This window comes from Pseudorasbora parva, chromosome 14 (genome assembly GCF_024679245.1).
Source record: "Pseudorasbora parva isolate DD20220531a chromosome 14, ASM2467924v1, whole genome shotgun sequence".
NCBI lineage: Eukaryota > Metazoa > Chordata > Actinopteri > Cypriniformes > Gobionidae > Pseudorasbora > Pseudorasbora parva.
Genome location: NC_090185.1, coordinates 31479632 through 31499998, shown reverse-complemented (window position 1 = coordinate 31499998; position 20367 = coordinate 31479632). Strand labels below are relative to the sequence as shown.

Genomic DNA, 20367 nt, shown 5'->3' with positions numbered 1-20367 from the left:
ATAAAATTTAATTAGCCTTTTACACCATTGGAACCTTTAGCCCCGTTTTGGCTAGATGTGAACTTTGAATTGGAACAATACTTGGGCAGCGGCAGATAACAAGTCCACACGTACTTAAGAACAGACAAAATTGCGAATTGAGAAATGGCTGTTGAACATTTATGTTCAGAAAACACAACTTAAGAGACAGCATGAGACTCTTTCAACTAGGAGGAAAAGGTAAAAATAAAACATTCTTATCACAATGCTTTGCACTCTAAACTTTAAATGATACTTTAGAATTGTAATGTTTTAAGTTACTTGACCACTTTATGCTGTAAGAAAGAGTACACTTTAAGCGTATTAAAAATTAAGCAAGGTCACTATAACTGGGGTAAATTTACATTGATCATGGTTCACCAGTGCACACCAAAGTCAGCTTTCCTCAGTTAATTCAACATTGGTTAACTTTACTGGTTGAAAGTTTATATTGAACTTTTAGGTACATAGATGAAAGAAAACAGCGATTTGTTTACAATATCTATTAGATATGCAGAAATTGGTGAAATTGTGTACAATCACAAAATGAAACAAATATTTTCACTTTCTGTTATGTAACAGAACAGGTTGTATGTGCCATTTGAGATTCAGGACAAAGACACACGTGAAGACAATCAGGTTCTTTTATTGCTTTATAATATGAAAGTAAATAGATGCACGCACAGGGTAAGATTTCTGAAAATGAGCATAAGATTGCAACCGTAAATTAAATTGGCATGAGCAAGAGAAGCTTTGTAAAGGTGTAAATCATCTTTCAAGTGTAACAAAAAAATATTTGCAGTATTTTACTGTTATTTTGTAAGTGTAATACATGTATTGGAAAACAGCAGCTTCATGTTAACGCAAAATAAATATGATGGAAGAATACACATATTTATTTTGGGTTAACATGAAATTTACACTGATAATCTTATGTACACTTTCACAAATGTGCCTGTGCATTCAATTCTTTATGGCATCAACTCAATTGTATAAGTTAATGTAAGTTAATTATTGTAAATTAGTGTTAAAATGTATTAGCCAGAGTCAATTTATTTCCCATGACAGGAATTTTATTTTACAAGAACATTAATGTAAAAGATAGAGTAGAGCAACATTTCACAATGCACAGCTGATTCAGCACAAAATAATGGGTGACGGAGAATTACATGACACAGAGAGATTGTATTTATAACAAAAGCAGCCTTTGGGTGCCTGTAGGATGTGGAAATAAAGAGTCAATTCAAAGTAAATATAACAATGAGGAAATGGATGGTTTTAGGAAAAAAAACTTCCTTTCTGTTGGGAAGTCCTAGTCACTGTGAAATGTGTTTGTTTAATACGGATCCAGCAGCAGCACATTGTGTGATTTTGGGCTGAGATGAAAGATGACCAGTCATAGCGATTTCTGTGGTCGTGGCACCTAAATGGTGGTCCGACATTGTTTAGTGAGAGAGGTTGCGACCAAAGACAGCCTGCGAAACTGTTATGACAGCGTGATCATCTCACAGTGTTTGCTGCTACTAGATACTTCTACTGATTGGCCAATAAAAATGCAACAGGAAACGGTGATCAAGATGATATGGTGCTAAAACTTAAAGATAAGCTTCATCTGCAAAATGATTTTTTTTTCTTCTCAGAATTAAACTTTATAACACTCAATTGCAAGTTTATGTTTCATAATTCTGACTTTTCTCAACATTGCGAGATGAAATCTCGCAGTTGTGATATAAAAAGTAACAATTATCTTTTAAATAGTTTTATTTTGGCGGAAACTAGCTTTTATAAAAATAGCATGCCAAGTTGGCCTCTTTTTCCTAGTCAAGGTATATGCGGCGTCCATATTTTCTGCTTTCGCTTCTTCTTCATTTTTTTCCAACACACATAAAAACCACAATCTCCAAGTTTATCTGACTCTATTAATTTACCACTAGCACATGCTGATGACGTTTTATTCTTACTTATTCTTATGCTGCATTTGAATTTGCCTATACTTCTACAACGTCCTAAAAGTATGTACTCTTTTTTTTTTTTTAAGAAAAAGTACATCATTTTGAGTGTGTAGCAGAAAAGTATGCAAGCTTTGGGACACTACTTTTACATTCGATATTCATGAAAACGCATCCCAGAGAACGATCTACCCTGCAACCATCTTTTAATTACACCTAGGTTAATTTCTCACCAGAGTTGTCCTTTAAGAGTGTACGTTGATCCACACTTCGAGTTCTGACCGGAAATAGTAAACCATCCGGGTATCTTTGGAATATTTTTTTCAACATACTATGATTTGGGACATACAAAGCCCCTCTCCCAAATGGCACACTTCATGTGCACTTTCGGTCTTGTGGACTTACAATGTCCCTTAAGTCCATGAGACCGCAGGGTGTCCCATTTGTCATTTTAGGCCTCAGAAGGGTGCTCATGAGCGCCGACTTTGAGGTCGATATGCGCCCTCGATCCGCACTTCTGCCGAGCCTGCACTGGTGCTGGTTACGCTGCAGACTTCTTCCAGGCAGTCAAAGTGACATTACGTCGTGAAAGTGCGGACTCAGAGGAAGACCGTGAGGGTTTAAGGTGCCATTTGGGACAGGGCCTAATACTATTTTCGAATACTTTTTAGTATGGATAGTATGCGAATTGGGATGCAGGGTTAGCCTACGATTCATCATCGTACAGTCTACATAGTACACATGTCGTACCCAAGTTTATTAGATCCATGTCGTACAGTGTGATTTGTAATGATCTTATAGGATTGCCGAAATCACACAGGTACAAACAGCAGAGACATCAGAGCAAGGAGAAACAGGTGTTAACCAATAAGCTCTTGCGGCGATTGCGATCGCAAACCTCTGAGCGTGAGCGCACGTGCAAAATGAGGAATCAAAACAAGACTTTTTGAAGGAAAGAATGAGAGATCAAACCCGGCTCACGGCAGGCGTGGGATTTACAGAATTTACATGGTTAGTCATGACATGCATGATTTTAATAACTTGCATGGTTGCTCAGGTGTCTTTAGAAAATAGACCATGTGATTTACTTTAAATAAGACTGTTTTCTGTACACTGCAAATCCTGTTGGACTGGATCTAAAACTATATTTACATATGCTGTAAACAGGAAGAGGCTCTGTAGTTATGACTTGATACTCATACATCCCTCAGATGGTGAACTCAAGCTAAAGAAAGTACTGAAAATCAACTAATGTTATATACACATGCTCATGCACACCTAAAATTATGTTTTCGAGATAATGAACAGGGTGCAGAATAAAAGAACATCTCTAAACTCGATGAGCACCTCAACTGTCTGGCTTTGTTGATCCATTGATGAGCAGTATGGGTAAGAAAGCAAAAATATCTGTTTTATTTGCATTACTGAATGAATTTTTTTATTATATTGCGTTGCATTGATAAATCTGAGAACAAAGTTTATTCTGTGTTCTGTGTTTATTCTAGATCATAATCTGACCATTGTGTTATTTGGAAGCTCTGCGGCAGTCCAGTTCCAACATGACAATATTCTACTTGGAGAAATAGAATCAAATATAAAAAATGTAGAAATATCCAGGATTGCTCCTTTGCAGATGAAGATATCAGGACATCGCATCTCAGTAATCAACATGATAGGTTTACATGAGACTGCACTTGATCTTGATCCACTCACTGGTCAACTAGTGAATGAAAATAAAATCATTGCCTTCATCTTTGTAGTGCGAATGGGTCAGTTAACAGATGCTGATAAGATGGGTATTGAGTGGCTTCAGAGAGTATTTGGTGACAGAGTTCTTCAGTTTGTGATGATTCTCTTCACCTATGAGAGCGAGGAAGAGTCTGACTCTATAATAGATGATCTGAAGAAAAACTCTGCTCTGGAGCTGCTGATAGAGAAATGTGGTGGAAGATATCATACCTGCACGAAGAACATGAACAAACTGTCAGAGATGATTGACCTGATGAACAGGATTGATAATCTGTTCATTGAAAATAACCAGCACTGCTACACTAGTGAGATGTACAAAACTGCATTTAGAGAGAGAGAAGATGTGCAAAACAGGAGATGTCAAAGTGGTAAGAACATAGATTTGGTTTCATTGATGTTGTTCTATAACATGTGTATTTGAGTCTAACATTTCCAATGTTAGTTTTCCTACTTATACTTGTAACATATACTCAGTCAAGATCCGATTCAGATGCTAATTTTAACTTTTAACAAAATAAAAAAGACAATCAAAAGCAAAGAAAATTAAGATCTTCAAAAATCAATCAACAGACTTGAGCAGGTGAACATGTTACACAGTGAAAAGGGCTTTAAATATATAAAGGAACTAATTAACAAGCAAAACACAACTTTTTTTTTAAGTTAGACTACATAAATCTGACATTACCAGAAACAAATTACAGTAGTACTTTTTATTTCACAATGATGTATGAGATTAAAATCTCAGTGCCATTTTAATATTTCTGTCCCTTTTTCTATTCTGTCACAAGATCAAACCACAATTATTGAAAAGAGTATGGACAACACCTCTACAAAAGACTCAAGAGCGAGACATGGGGTAAGTGTCGAGTTGGTGTAAAAATAGACCAGGAGCAGGAAGTTAGAAAGAATTCCATGAATGTAGACATACCTGTAAGTGGTTCCTTATTATCATTCCTTATCATATTTCCCTTTTGAGGTAACTCGAGCTGCATCATAGTAACAATGCTATAGACAGTTAATACTTATTTTTATTAGATGATTAGTTAATTGCAATTTTCAATAAAACATTTGCACTAAATTTGTAAAAGGCGTTTTTATGCATGTTTAGCCTGGTTTGTGTTGCACATATACTTTTCTGACCAGCAGGGGTCGCTGTAAAAATGGGTGCCGGATTGTTTTGAAGCTTCGACACAATACAAGTGGATATGTTTATTAGTTCCCTTTCGGGGAACTCGAGCTGCGTCGAAACGCTGTGAGAACGCCTCTGTGTTAATGCGTCGTGAAGCGCCTGTAGAACCATTCCATCGGAAAAAAGATCGATCGTCGGCGTGATGACGTCATCGACCAGAAGCTACAAAGCGTCCGTGAAAACAAACAGGAACTAGCTTCTGAGCCTTCAGCAAGCGATCTGTGTGAACCTGTCTGTCTATTTGGTGTTTTTGTCTGTCTATTGAAGAGTTTTTCCACCCTTTTTGTTAAATATTTCATATATATTAACAAAACAAAGAGAAAATAAAATAGATAGAAAATAGATAAAATAGATTATGGCGAGTGAAAGCAGTTTTAAGAGGTGTGTTCATCTCTGCCCACGTTACATCACGGGTGGGGATACACACTCTCTTTATGTAGCCTGCTTGGGAGCGCAGCATGCCCAGGCAGCCCTCGAGGGGGCTGCTTGCGAGCATTGTGAGAAGTTACCGCTGAGAACGCTGCGCTCCCGCCGGGCACTCTTTGAGGAGGGTGCCCTGGCTCGTGTTCCCCGCGGCTCTGGTCCCGCTGCTGCCGAGGCGGAGCGGAGGCTGCAGTCGTGGGGATCACAATTGGATGTTGCAGAGGGGTTAGAGACGGGCGCTGGCTTATCTCTGCCCTCACCTGCACCATCCAGCGGCTCTTCTCGGGGCATGGAAGCTCGCATGGCGGTTTCTTCCCCCCCGAGAGAGTCGCCGGTGCTTCAACTGTCCAGCTCTGAGGAGGTGGACATTGAAAGCATCGAGACTGAAGACTCGCCACTTCTGTCCCCTGCATGCGAGGAGCTCGTTGAGGTTCTGACGCGAGCTGTGGCCAGGCTGAACTGCGTACATCTGCGGATTTAGCTCTCCGGTCCACCAAGGAGACGGCCAGATGTGTTGGCTGCTCTATGGCAGCCTTGGTGGCCACGGAGAGGCATTTATGGCTAAACCCCACTGACATCAAGGAGAGGGAGAAAGCTTTCCTGCTTGATGCGCCGCTTTCTCCTGGAGGCCTCTTCGGTGACGCAGTTCACACTGTCACCGAGAGGTTCCAGGAGTCGAAAAAGCAAGCTGCGGCGCTCAAGCAGTTCCTCCCTCTCCGTGTCCAGGTCCCTGGGGCTGCTGCTGACATCAAACAGCCCAAACCGAGTACGAGCGCCTCGCACAGGGTAAAACAGAAGCAGAGCGTCGCTACCCGAACTCCCCCTCAGCGTGGGGACGAGGGGCGGCGCTCTCAGACGAGGCCTTCGAGGGGCAGGGCTGATCTGAGGACAGTCCTGATCGCCAAGAAGGCCTCGTCGAAGCGTTCCTGACGCCAGAAGTGTCAGGACGCTGAGGGTGGTTCCCCCCGTAGGGAAACGGTGTTTACCCCTGCTAACGGTACCCGTTTCCCTGCGGCACCCTCTGGGGGCCGCGCTGCCAACCCCGCCGCAATGCCGGGGCGCAGTCGGTCTCCGCGGGCCCCCGAGCAGTCAAGTCAGTCGTTCCCTGCCGGTCCACCACTTCAGGGCACTGTGCTTGTTGCTCAAAATACACCAGAGGCCAGCCTCGAGAGGCTGGTTCCCTTAGTAGATTTTCTAGACGAGTGGAAACGTCTACCAAATATATCTCGTTGGGTCCTGCAGATAATAGAAAGGGGGTACGCCATTCAATTCAAAAGTCGGCCACCTCCTTTCAGCGGTGTCCTACCTACAGAGGTGGGCCCGGAGCAGGCTCTGGTAATGGCACAGGAAGTACAGACACTCCTGCAAAAAGGGGCTATAGAGAGGGTTCCCCCTCCCAGCAGGGAGTCTGGGTTTTACAGCCGTTACTTCATCGTGCCGAAGAAGGATGGGGGCTTACGCCCGATATTAGATCTGCGGCTATTAAATCGCTCGGTGGCCAAGCTCAAGTTCAAGATGCTCACACTCAGACAGATTGTGTCGCAGATCAAACTAGAGGATTGGTTTGTCACCATAGACCTCAAAGATGCGTATTTTCATGTCTCCATCCTTCCACATCACAGGAAGTTCCTCAGGTTTGCCTTCGGGGGAGAGGCATACCAATATCGAGTACTTCCTTTCGGTCTAGCACTGTCACCCCGCACATTCACCAAGTGTGTGGATGCAGCTCTGGCGCCGTTGCGTCTGCAGGGCATCCGCATACTGAATTATATCAACGACTGGCTGATTCTAGCGAATACAGAGCAGATGGCGGTTCAGCATCGAGATGCTGTTCTCGCGCATATGTCGAAGTTGGGGTTGAGGCTGAACGCCAAGAAGAGTGTGCTTTCTCCGGCTCAGAGAACCACTTTTCTAGGTGTGAACTGGGATTCGGTAATAATGCGGGCGCAATTATCGCCAACACGCATAGCATCGATCCTGGCAGCAGTCAAAGAACAGAGGCTAGGCCGGGCCGTCACTGTGAAACAGTTCCAGAAACTGTTAGGTCTCATGGCAGCAGCGTCCAACGTTATACCTCTTGGCCTACTGTACATGAGGCCGCTGCAGTGGTGGCTCAAAACAAAGGGATTTTCCCCGAGGGGAAATCCGCTCCGCACGATCACAGTCACGCGGCGATGCCTACGTGCTCTGGTCATGTGGAAAAACCCGGGGTTTCTATCTCAGGGTCCCGTATTAGGGGCTCGTGTCCGTCGCGTAACGCTAACGACAGATGCCTCTCTCACGGGCTGGGGGGCGACCTTGAGTGGTCGCTCATCCCAGGGTCTATGGCAGGAACATCAGCGGCACTGGCACATAAATCGGCTAGAGATGCTCGCAGTGTTTCTTGCATTGAAACAGTTCCTGCCCGACCTCAGGGGCCACCATGTGCTAGTCAGGTCAGACAACACATCGGTGGTCGCCTATATAAATCACCAGGGGGGTCTGAGGTCCCGTCCGTTGGACAAATTGGCTCATCGGATCCTCCTGTGGGCCCAAGGGAAATTGCTGTCAATCAGGGCAGTATATATCCCGGGGGTCCTGAATCAGGAAGCAGACAGCCTGTCGAGGCAGGGGCCGAGGCCCGGGGAATGGAGACTCCGCCCAGACGTGGTGGAGCTCCTATGGAAGGTTTATGGGAAAGCAGAAATAGACCTATTTGCTTCGGCGGAGAATTCCCACTGCCCGCAGTGGTTTTCTCTGACCCATCCAGCCCCGCTGGGGTTGGATGCCATGGTACAGGAGTGGCTGAGGCTACCTCTGTACGCCTTCCCCCGATTGTCTTGCTTCCAGGAGTTCTGGAGAGGGTACGCCGGGACGGGGCCCGAGTACTTCTAGTGGCTCCATACTCCGATGGAGATTCCGACCAGGAGGGATCTACTCTCTCAGGCAGGCGGGAGATTCCTGCACCCACGCCCGGAGATGTGGAAACTATGGGCCTGGCCTCTGAGGGGGCTAGGCTCATAGAGGAAGGTCTCTCGGCCGAGGTCGTAGAGACCATCCTCCACTCCAGAGCTCCATCCACGAGGAAGCTGTACGCTCTGAAATGGAAACTTTTCTCAGCATGGTGCAGAGAACGTCAGTGGGACCCAGTTAACTGCCCGGTTGGTACAGTGCTGGAGTTCCTGCAGGCAAGGTTCTCGGCAGGGTTGACCCCCTCAACAATAAAGGTGTACGTGGCGGCCTTGGGTGCCTTCCACGTCCCTTTCGGTGGAGTGTCTTTGGGAAGACACCCTCTGATTACACGCTTCCTCCGTGGTACTTTAAGGTTGAGGCCGGCTATGCACTCGAGGGTCCCAGCATGGGACTTGGCCATTGTCTTGAGGGGCTTGTCTGGGCCGCCGTTCGAACCTTTAGAGGAGGTTTCGGACAAGTTCCTCACTCTAAAAACCATCTTTCTTTTGGCCATTTCATCTCTCAAAAGAATAGGAGATATTCAGTCCCTGTCTGTAGGGCCCTCATGTTTAGAGTTTGCGCCGGGGATGGTGAAAGCCTTTCTACATCCCAGGCTGGGTTATGTCTCCAAGGTTCCTACGAGCCCACGGGGCCCCATTACTCTCCAAGCCTTCTGTCCTCCTCCGTTCACGACGTCAGACCGGGAAAGATTAAATCTGCTGTGCCCTGTGAGGGCGTTGGATACATATGTCCACAGAGCTGCCCTGTGGAGGAAATCTGATCAGTTATTTGTCTGTTTCGGACCCCCTAAGAAGGGGGCCCCAGTATCCAAGCAGAGGATGAGCAAGTGGGTGGTCGAGGCCATCTCACTTGCTTACGAGGCGGCCGGGCAGCCGTCTCCACTGGCTGTCCGAGCGCATTCTACTAGGGGTATGGCTGCTTCAAAAGCACTTTTGTTGGGGGCTTCCCTCCATGATATCTGCAACACGGCCGGTTGGTCGTCTCCGCTAACCTTCGTCAGGTTCTACGAACTAGACCTGGCATCTACTGTTGGGGCGCAGGTTCTCTCGTAACCGTGTGCGCTTCGGCTTCACACATACGAGACACCTGGTCCTATGGCGATGTGGGTATAAGCATTCTCACAGCGTTTCGACGCAGCTCGAGTTCCCCGAAAGGGAACGTCTCGGTTACGTATGTAACCCTAGTTCCCTGAGGGAACGAGACGCTGCGTCGCTCTGCCATACTCCCGGCGTGTCCGTGATCACTTACTTCAGGCTTTATCAGAAGTTAGTTCCTGTTTGTTTTCACGGACGCTTTATAGCTTCCGGTCGATGACGTCATCACGCCGACGATCAATCTTTTTTCCGATGGAATGGTTCTACAGGCGCTTCACGACGCATTAACACAGAGGCGTTCTCACAGCGTTTCGACGCAGCGTCTCGTTCCCTCAGGGAACAAGGGTTACATACGTAACCGAGACGTTTGCCCATCACTACGTAAATCTACTGCAGCAAGCTTGATGAGAACCCAAGTGCCGTTTATTTACAATTGAACAGAATATGACCTGGGGCCTATTGCACAAAACTAGAATAAGGGATTAAGCCAGGATATCTTGGTGATCTAGTCATCTGTATGTAAAATTTAATACACCACTGTCGTGTAAATGTACCTTGAAGGCACACTCATACCAAGAACGATAACGATAAAGAAAGATAACTGTATATTAGCGGATAAATTGAGCCAGGTTTACCAAGATATCCCGGCTTAATCCCTTATCCTAGTTTTGTGCAATAGGCTCCTGAACATGAACTCACCAACAGTAGTGACACAAACAATACTATAGACAAACCACATGGCAAACAAGAGGGCTTAAATACACAAGGACTAATGATTAAACTAGACACGTGAACAATCAAGACAATGAGCAATTTTGACAATGCTTAAAGGGGGGGTGAAATGCTGTTTCATGCATACTGAGCTTTTTACACTGTTAAAGACTTGGATTCCCATCCTAAACATAAACAAAGTTTCAAAAACTAATGTTGGACGTTTGATGGAGTATTTCTGTGTTAAAAATACTCCTTCCGATTTCTCACAAGTTTCGGCAAGTTTTTTTAGAGTATGGGTCTACTTGACGTTAATAGATCGGAAGGTCCTTGTATGGGCCGTACGGGCTCTTCTCCCGGTAGGGTGCGCGCGCGTGACAAGAGCGAGAGAGAGGAAATGCACGCCGTCTCTCAGGTGCAGATCCAGTCGTCCGTGAACACTTATGTGGCGCACCGCGCTCCACTTCATTCCTATGGGTGACGTCGAGCGACTTCAACGCTTCAGCACAGCATTCCGGAAAGGCAGCGCTGCATTTGAACCGTTTTGAATGCAGAAATGACGGGAAGCTCCACAACATCCTTTCAGTCGCGTCTCAAAGTGGATTTACACGCCACTGCTGTCACAGGACTTCACCAAATCATACCAAAGAAGTGTGTTTTTGACGGAGCGGTCCCAGCGATAAAGGTTCAGTCCTGCTTTGGAAGCAGCCGGTGAGTTAAACTGCTTCAAATGTCTGTGCTGTTGGCTACCTTCGCATGAGTAAACATCAGTAAACGACACGATCGCGTGCTTCGTCATTCAAATGCGCTAACGGTTACTCCATTGCTTTTCTATATATAATGTTACACTAGTCTGACGTGCAATACCGTTTTGCTTGCTACTGCTAAGGTTTAGTCGCATACAATAGTCCATAAACCGAATCATGTCCTCATAAACTGCGAGTAAAGACACACAAATGTTGACAGGCCACTAAATACAGTACCTACCACAGAGACGGACGTCCTGATGTTGCCGTTTCTCCTGTTCAATTTATTTCTGCCTCAGATTTGATTCTGGATCACTATCTGTATTAGCTGAGATAGCGATGGGTTTCTCCACGCTTCAGGACGTCACCGCTTTGTGCACATTCGTCATTCTTTAGCTCCGCCCACACGATACGCCTCCGGGCGCTCGGTTTTTTCCGGAAAGACTCGGTACAGCCTATATTTCTTTTATAAATATGATAAAACTGAAGACTTTTCGGAGATATGAAGGATGCAATACTACTCTATAGGTACTCAAGATTGACATGAGATTGACTGAAACTGAGTGTTTCACCCCCCTTTAATGTGCATAAGATAATTCTTTCAAAAACATTAATTCAAAAAAGTAATGTGTCCAAACGTTTATCTGGTAGTAAATTTATAGTATCTGAGCAGAAGCTTTATTGATGTGACACTAGGCTATTTGACAGTAAACACTTCATAATCTGTCCAAAACAGAGCAGCCATTTGTCCCTTTTACTTCTGGCTTTATTATTCTAATATTAGGGGATGATGCCTGTTGTGGAACAGATGCTTGCAAGTTGCATGTTTTCCTAATACAGCATCATCCCTCAAGGCCCCAACATTACCCACCAAACCATATAAAACAAGTTTGGCTTTGGTGGGTTAGGCTTACAGCAGCAGATTAGGCCGGCGCTAGCCATTTGGGTGCCCTAAGCACAAATGCTTGGCGGTGCCCCCCCCCCCATGCATAACCATGCATAACTGCACAGTAGAAATTACTCAACAGAGGGACTACATCTCTATAAAGAGACCATTCTGCTATTCTATAGAACTATATTAAACATTTTCACTACCATCAGTTGTCAGAGGCCCTACAGAGGCACACGCCTACATTTCCTAGCTGCAAAATCAGCTATCAGGTCATCATATGACAGTTTCTGAGCCACGTCCCCATTGATGCTGATGACAGCCAGACCACTTAAATGCTCCATATAAACACCTCAATCGGAATAAAAATGCCCAAACCGAATGAAATTGTAATCGGTTTGAGAGGGGTGGGATAAACCTTTTCATGAACTGATCAAACGAAAAGTTTCACCATGTAAACGACCTGACCCGATTACTTTTGAGTGTGCGTCCTTATATGACGCGATACACAGCGCGCGCCTTCACCACTGAAGAGTGCGCGCCGCGGCGCGCTCACACCAGGTTATAATGTTGAGAGGAAAGTTAATTTTTCTGAGGGGTAAACTTTTTATTTCGTTAGAAGTTATTAAGATAATGTTGGCATAATGCCACAGACAGCTTGGCAACACCCTCTCATATTAACAGCGTTTGTCCCAGCACTTTTTACTTCAAAAACGTGCATGTAAACGTGGCTATTGTCTTACCTGCAAGCGACCCGCGAGCATCATCCCGCTGTCTCTTCTTTTTTCTTTTTTCCGCCCCCGACTCTTGGTGCCTTTTCAAGGCCATGTCTGAGGTCGGTGTCTGCCAAATTTGACATTGATTGAGGCATAATCGAACAGACCACTGGGAGGTGGGGAAGGGGGGGGGGGGGGCACCAGAGGGAGACTGGCACAGAGATTCACCTTTTTCTCGACTAATTTGGTCTAGGCCTATATTACTTTTGTATTGCTTTTGTATATTAACATGCTTTTAGAAATATTTTATTTGTCATTTATACTAGTAGCCTATTGTCATGATTTTTTCACGACCCAGATTTTTTGTTGCCCCCCCAAGCACTTGGTGCCCTACGCGCAGTGCGTGATGTGCGTGTGCGGAGCGCCGGCCCTGCCGGTGCGAGTTTGCATACTATTGCACTGTTGCAAGGTGAGGATCAAGGCAAGAGGTGGAGGCTGATGCAGTCCAAGAATTGCAACGGGCTACAGATTTGTCTCTCTGGGCCATCAAGGAAATGGCCACAGCCATCAGTCATTCTATGGCAGCGCTGACGCCTACTGAGATGTATCTCTGGCTCAGTTTGTCAGAGCTTAATGAGAAAGACTAATCCTTTTTGTTGGATGCTCCGCTATTGCCTTCTTGCCTCTTCAGCGATTCAGTAAATATTTTCAGCATTTCAGCGCTACCTCCCTAATCAAACTCAGGTCTCAGGGGCTACTAGGCAGCAAAAAGAGAATTTTGCATCCCAAACCCCCCACAGAAAAATGTAAAAGCCTTTTACAAGAAAGACTGATCTGAGGACAGTCATTCTTTTAAAGAAGGCTTTGGCAAAGAGGGCAGACCCCTTCGGTGTGTGAAAGGTCCACGGTCACTCCTTAGTGCCCTCAGGGGACCATTCTGCCAACCCGGCCACCCTTGGTGTTTCAGGGCGTGGCAGTTTCCAACAGTTGTTCCTCACTGGTTTTTGGACTTGGTAAACTGCCTGATCGGTAAAGTGCTGCAGTTCCTGCAAGAATGGTTCTCCACAAGGTTATCCCCTGTAACTTTAAGGCTTACGTGGAGTCTTTCGGGAGGAATCCAGGTTTCCTCCGTGGTACTTTGAGGCTGAGGTCTGCAGTCAGCACAAGGGGCTGAGATTGGCCTGGGATCTGGCCGCTGTACTGCAAGGCCGTTGAACCCTTGGAATCTGTTACAGTAAAGTTTCTAATCTGAAAACTGTTTCTGTTAGCCATTACTTATTTTAAGAGAGTAGGAGACCCCCAGGCCCATTGTAGTTGCCCCATCATGTTTGGAATTTACATCAGATATGGTGAGGTATTTTTGCACCAAAGATATGTGCCTTTTATGGGTTTGGAGTTATTTATGTATTTACTGATAAATGTACTGCAAAGACTGATATTTGTGTCACATTTTCTCTGCAACACTTAAATATTATGCCTTCATAAAAACACATATTAATCTTAAATCTATGGTTTTGCACATTTTATCTGCCATGTGCACAACTTTTCAACTTTTGCACTTCTTTAAGCTAACTGTCTTGTTCTGTGTATTTTTTTAGGGAGAGAAGCAATCAATAGATGGTGAAAAGTTGAACCAAGAAGGAAACAGGAGGGGGAATAAAGTAGAGCATCTATTTCACAGGCTTCATCTTGATAAAAGGCACCCCTTTCAACTAAGAGCTGCAGATGTTCTTCAACTAACTAAATATTCATTAGAGTCTCGTGAGTCTTGTGCTGAGGAGGACCTGATTCAGACTTTCATACAAAAACTGCTGATGATGAACTACAGAGCAAGATACATTAAAACTATAGATTTACAGGATGACAGACAACAAATAAACAATGACTTACCGGTAATTGAAGATGAGACTGATGCTGATTTTTTCAGAGAAATATCTTTGTGTCCTGCCGAAACAAACAGAAGAGATGCTATTCACCCAATGGATGTTCAGATGGCCGTGTTTCATTGTGCTGATAGTTTCCTAAAACAGCTGATTTTGACTAAACTGTCCCAGTGTCAGTATGCTTTGCCTCTGCTTGTTCCTGATCCATTCACACAAGAGATTGAGTTTCCTCTCTGGACATTCAGACAAATCAATAAAAGCTGGAAGATGAAAGGTAGCAAAAATGAAATCATCAGTAAAATCCAACCAATCTGGAAGGCAGACACACCCATGGTGTCTTTCTTCAGGTTTGGCCCATTGTCTTCATCCAAGTCTCAACTGATGAACAGTCTGATCAATGAGAGACACAACACGTTCTTCCACAGGAACTGCACAGGCAGCAGCAAAACCAGAATACTGATGGATGGAGTGGTGGAGATCACCTGGTACTGCCCCTCGGGGAAAGATGCAGATAAATTTAATCAATGTGTTGCATTCTGTAACCTCCATGGTGATGCAGGAGACCATGAGAAACAGCTGCAGATCCTCACTGAAATGTCCTCCGTCAGTGTTGTTATATTACCACAACCTGACCAGAATGACAAGAATGCAGCAAAGATCCAAAACCTGTACAGGTGCAGAAATCCACTCATTTGTCTTTTTACTGAGGATGACTCTAAAATAACTAAAATTAGGAACGGAAAATACAAAATTGGACTAAACAACAGAAATCAGTCAGATGTATCCGAAGAACTTGTGCAAGCTATAAATACATGTCTCTCATTATTGTCATCACAATCAGCTTCTTTTTTAAGTCTTGAAGATGTGTCCAAACTCACAGGTATCAGAGTAGATGAGGATCGAGACAATGACTGCAGGAGAGGGAAAGAAGCAGCCCAGCAGATGATGGGTTTACTGAAGGATAAAAACCTGACAGAAATCAAAGAATTATTTCTGCCCTGCCAGGGGGAACTGTGGCATCAGTGGTGTGAAAAGAACAAAGAACTACACCGATCTCAGGGAAATGAAATAGACATGGAAATAAAACAGAAACAGGATATGAAGAAAATCCGTGAACAGCAGCATGTGTTGGACATTGGTGGGTTCATGAAGTTGTTTATTACAGAAATGAATTCCCAATCTCCAAATGAGAAGATATTTTTTCTAAAATGGCTCATAATCCTCCTGGATGAATATACCTCAGCCGACCTTTCTGCACTACGCTGCAAGTATGATGAAAAATGGTCAAAAGTCTTAAAACTGAAAGAAAAAAATGTCATACCTGAGCAACATGTGGCAACAAATTTGACAGATGAACAAACTGAACTGGATAGGATATCCAAAGAACTTCAAGCTGCAACCTTTGGCTTGGAGAACATCCTGAGGGAGATTGGTCAGATCTATGAATCATGCAAATCAGTGAATAAGAACAAGGAAGGATTGCCGTGTAATTTCTCTTCTCTCCCGAGTCTTGCAGCAGACATGATGATCTCTGGATTTCCATTGGAGCTGATGGATGGAGATGCTGCTCATGTTCCTGTGGTCTGGGTTACTGCTGTTCTGCATGAACTCATCGAGAAACTGGGAGACAAGAGAGTCTTTGTTCTGTCAGTTTTAGGGATTCAGAGCTCTGGGAAATCCACTATGCTGAATGCCATGTTTGGACTGCAGTTTGCCGTCAGTGCTGGCAGGTGCACCAGAGGAGCTTTCATGCAGCTGATCAGAGTGTCGGAGGACATGAAAGCACAGCTTAAGTTTGACTATATTATGGTTGTTGATACTGAGGGACTTCGTGCTCTAGAACTGTCTGGAAGATCAACAAGACATCAGGACAATGAAATGGCCACATTTGTTGTTGGACTTGGTAATCTGACATTGATAAATGTCTATGGAGAAAGCCCATCAGAGCTGCAGGAGATTCTTCAGATTGTTGTTCAGGCCTTCATGAGGATGAAGAAGGTCAAACTGAACCCCAGCTGCATGTTTGTGCATCAGAACGTTTCAGAAGTCACAGCTGGAGAGAAGAACATGGAGGGAAGGATGCGGCTGCAGGAGACGCTCGATGAGATGACAAAACTTGCTGCTAAAGATGAAGGCTGTGATGCAGAATGTTTCAGTGATGTCATTACTTTTGATATACAGAAGGATATAAAGTATTTTGGACAGCTCTGGGAGGGCAGCCCACCGATGGCACCACCAAACCCATCATACTGCGAAAATATCCAAGAGCTAAAGACAACATTTTTTGCCCATGCCTTAAAATCCGAAGGGTTAGAACTGACACACTTAAAACGTCGCATTAAGGATCTCTGGGAGGCTTTACTGAATGAACGATTTGTGTTCAGCTTCAGAAATTCTCTGGAAATCGCAACATACCGAAAACTGGAGACAGAATACAGCAAGTGGTCCTGGAGTCTGCGCAGAACCATGCTGGAAACAGAGAACAAACTCTACAACAACATAGAAAATGAAACAATAGATGAGGTTTCAGAAAGCGATCTTCAAGGAAAACTACAAGTGAAAAGTAGAGAAGTAGAAAAATCAATGTCAGAATTCTTTGAGAAAGACAAAGATAAAGATATACTGATACAGTGGAAAGTGTCATTTCACATCAAAATCAAAGAGCTTCAGGAAAACATTGTGAAAGAAACAACAAGGAAATTAAATGAGATTCTTCAGCAGCGAGATATGAAGAAAAAGATTGATGCTCAGAAAACACGGCATGAAAATGCTCTCTTGGAAAAGAGCAAAGAACTTGCAATAAAACTGAAAGACAAAGCCAGTGATGAAACAGTCCTGAAAGAAGAGTTTGGAAAGTTTTGGAAAGAGTGTGTCAAGAAGATTACAACGGAAACTCCTACCATCAAAAATATTGATGTATTAAAAGACATGAAGCAATACCTCAGTAACTACAAAAGTGTCCCGGTAAATGCCTGGAAGAAGAGCAGGGATGTTTTCTCTGTGCAGCATTATTCAGATTATGTACAGTTAAAGAAATCCAGTGGAATTACAGGATGTGTTAAAAATGCATTCAGATCAGCTAAACGGAAGTTTGAGGTTGAAACACAAATTAGAACTTTAGTCAATGAGATTGCTCAGCAAACAGACGAAATGATCATGGCATATAACATCGCAAAGGTGGGCTACAACAAAACCTACATTCAAGAAATCACAGATCACATCAAAGCAAGAGTAGACGATTATGAGCAAGGGCCCAATGACTTTGTGTTTGCAAAGGAATTTTACATGGACTTGTTAGTGTCCATCTGTAAGAGAGAAAACAAGGTAATCACTAGCCAGCACAGAAAGTTCAGGGAAGCCAACGATCCTGTTTTCTACTTTGAAAAGAAGAGCAAAGAGTACTATAGTATATTCCAGAAATACTGTCAAGGTGCAACATCAGCTGCTATTTTTGGTGAGATCATCTGTCAGAAACTAAAAGAGCCAATTCAAAAGAGTGTCTACAAAGATACTGCCATAGATTTGACTAATGAAATTAAGACAAAATGTGAATCACTAAATGGAAACAGATCTAAACTAGAAAAACACATACTCAAGACTCTGGCAGAACAGGAGGATTTTAACAAATATATCAACTACATTTTCAGTCCCAAAGATCATTTAAAGAGTTTCATTAGAGATGAAGTCAATCGTTACATCACTGATAACTTCAGAGTCTGTGTTCGGCCCAAGATGAAGGAGAACATTAAACTCCTCCAGCAGAAGATCATGGCAGCGGCTCACAGAGCAACTATACTGGTCACCACAACCAGCGGAAATGTTCAGAAGTGGCTGGATCACTTCACATTGCAGCTCTCAGATGTGCTGATATTCTCTGTAAAGGACCTCAGTGGTGTGAGTCATGATGGTGTCGATGACTTCAATCTTTTAGAAGATGTAATAAGCGAAGAACTTGATTCGGTATCATCTGAAATACAACATAAATTCAGCAAAGACACATTTCCAGAAAATCTGGAACATAACGACAGACCAGATGAGATTCTGATTGATCATCTTTCTCAGTGCTGTTGGGTTCAGTGTCCATTCTGTGCAGCCACTTGCACCAACACTGTAGAAAACCATACTGGAGATCACAGCGTCCCTTTCCATCGAGTGGATGGACTCACCGGCTGCTGTTATGAGGACACAGAGTGCCTCAGTGCAGATTTTTGCACAACATTAGTGAGAACTGGTAAAATGTTCTATACGGGTCAGTGGATTCCATGCAGAGAATACAGAAAAGCGGGATATGTTTATGCAGAGTGGAGCATCACCCCGGACTTATCTGAGCTGCCGTACTGGAAGTGGTTTGTGTGTAGATTTCAGAAAGATCTGGAAGATTATTTTGAGAAAACATTCCAAATGTGGGAAAATATTTCATATGGATGGAGCCTATACTCAAAAGAGCAAGCTATCGAGAGTTTGGATGAATATATCTAATGACAGATGAAAATGTGTCATGTGTAGGTCTCTAATTCAAAGACCAGAGTTGAGTTTCTAAAATTTTGAAGAAGAAAAAAAAATTTTTTTTGTATTGCTATAAATTACATTCAATATGATACATTCAGGGGAAATGAGTTCAGAAGCAGTTAGCTATTCATAACAAAGATTAAAATGTACCGATGAATGTTTTGTTAACTTGTAAGAATAAAAACATTGTATTTTATTAATGAATAAAATATTTGGATGACTATGTAATATTATGCTCTATTATTCAGAATATGGGAGTGTTCATCAAAGAAACACGATAAACATTTAAATGTGTTGAGTATAACAGAAGCTAAGAACATTATTGAGTAAATGTTAATAATCCTCAAATTATAGCATTCAATATCTGCAGTGTACACTGGGACATTTGAAGTGTTCAATGTCTTGACAAAGTGCCTTCAGTGTCTCCATTTTGAGAATTGCTCTAGAATGTAATTGTTTATATAACCATTTATGTGTGCAAATTAAAAGAAATAAAATGATTTAAAGGAGCTGTTTGTAAGAAATGTATTTCAATTAATCATAAAATGGCCCTGATATGGCACTAGAATTTAAGAAATCATGTTAATTTCTAATACTTATATCTCTGACAACAGTAGTCCCGCCAGGATATTGTCATTTGAAAGTTGTTGATGTTGACATGTTGTGTTTTGGCCTGAAGCTCCACCCTCCACCTATCGACCAATCACGAAGTCAGTAGTGTTTCTGCATCCGGGTTGCCAGATCTGCTCTAGCTACCACAGCTGCAGCTACAAACGTTCCTGCTGATCCTGCAGCATATCTGGCAACATCGAGTCAGGGGGAGGGGGATACACCGCTCTACAGTCATTTGAAAGTTATTGCAGTACCAGTTTTGACCACAATCGTACATACACTTCCTTTAATACTAATAGTATTTAACTATGATTTTTACCCAATGTAGAAAAAACCCAAGAAGGAAAAACACATGGCCTTAGAGGATTTAACCTCCTGGTGCCTCTGAGGCCATACTTTCCTAAGGAAATAACGTCCTCTGCATTGTGATGTGCTACTATGGTGGCCACCAGGGCATAAATACGGGAAAAAAATATTAAACGGTTCACTCCGAGCAGAATCGATATTTTAGCGTTTTCCGTTTTTTCATTCCTCATTAAACATTACTGTTCCGAAAACGGTTTGATTGGAAAAAATACCGGTTAATAACGTTATTTTAACTTAGCCTATAATTTAAACAAATATGTATACATAAAGACTTTTCACTCAAAAATAAGATAACACGTGATAATTAAACTCATTTAATTAAATAATAATTATAACCACAACAGAAGTACCTGCATTAATTACAAAACAGCTGAAAAAAATACTGACCTGTTTTAATGGACCGTTAAACAATCAAAAGTTGGCCCTTTTAGGCCTAATTCCTTTTAGAAGAGTGATAACTTATTTAATTAAATATCGAGCCTAATATATCGAGCCTAAACTTTACACTGTAAAAAAAAAAAATCAGGTCTCCAAAAGAACATTTTCTAGTGACTGATAACA

The 20367-nt window shown here is 43.1% G+C and overlaps 1 protein-coding gene across 1 annotated transcript; it reads left to right on the top strand.

The window, feature by feature from the left end:
- Positions 1-1754: 1754 nt before the first annotated feature.
- Positions 1755-19199, top strand: zmp:0000000606 (interferon-induced very large GTPase 1). The gene is made up of 4 exons (XM_067416250.1): positions 1755-3356; positions 3473-4084; positions 4505-4572; positions 14035-19199. Exons 1-4 carry the CDS (start codon positions 3344-3346, stop codon positions 18796-18798), a joined length of 5457 nt encoding a protein of 1818 aa, XP_067272351.1. The 5' UTR covers positions 1755-3343; the 3' UTR covers positions 18799-19199.
- Positions 19200-20367: the final 1168 nt, after the last annotated feature.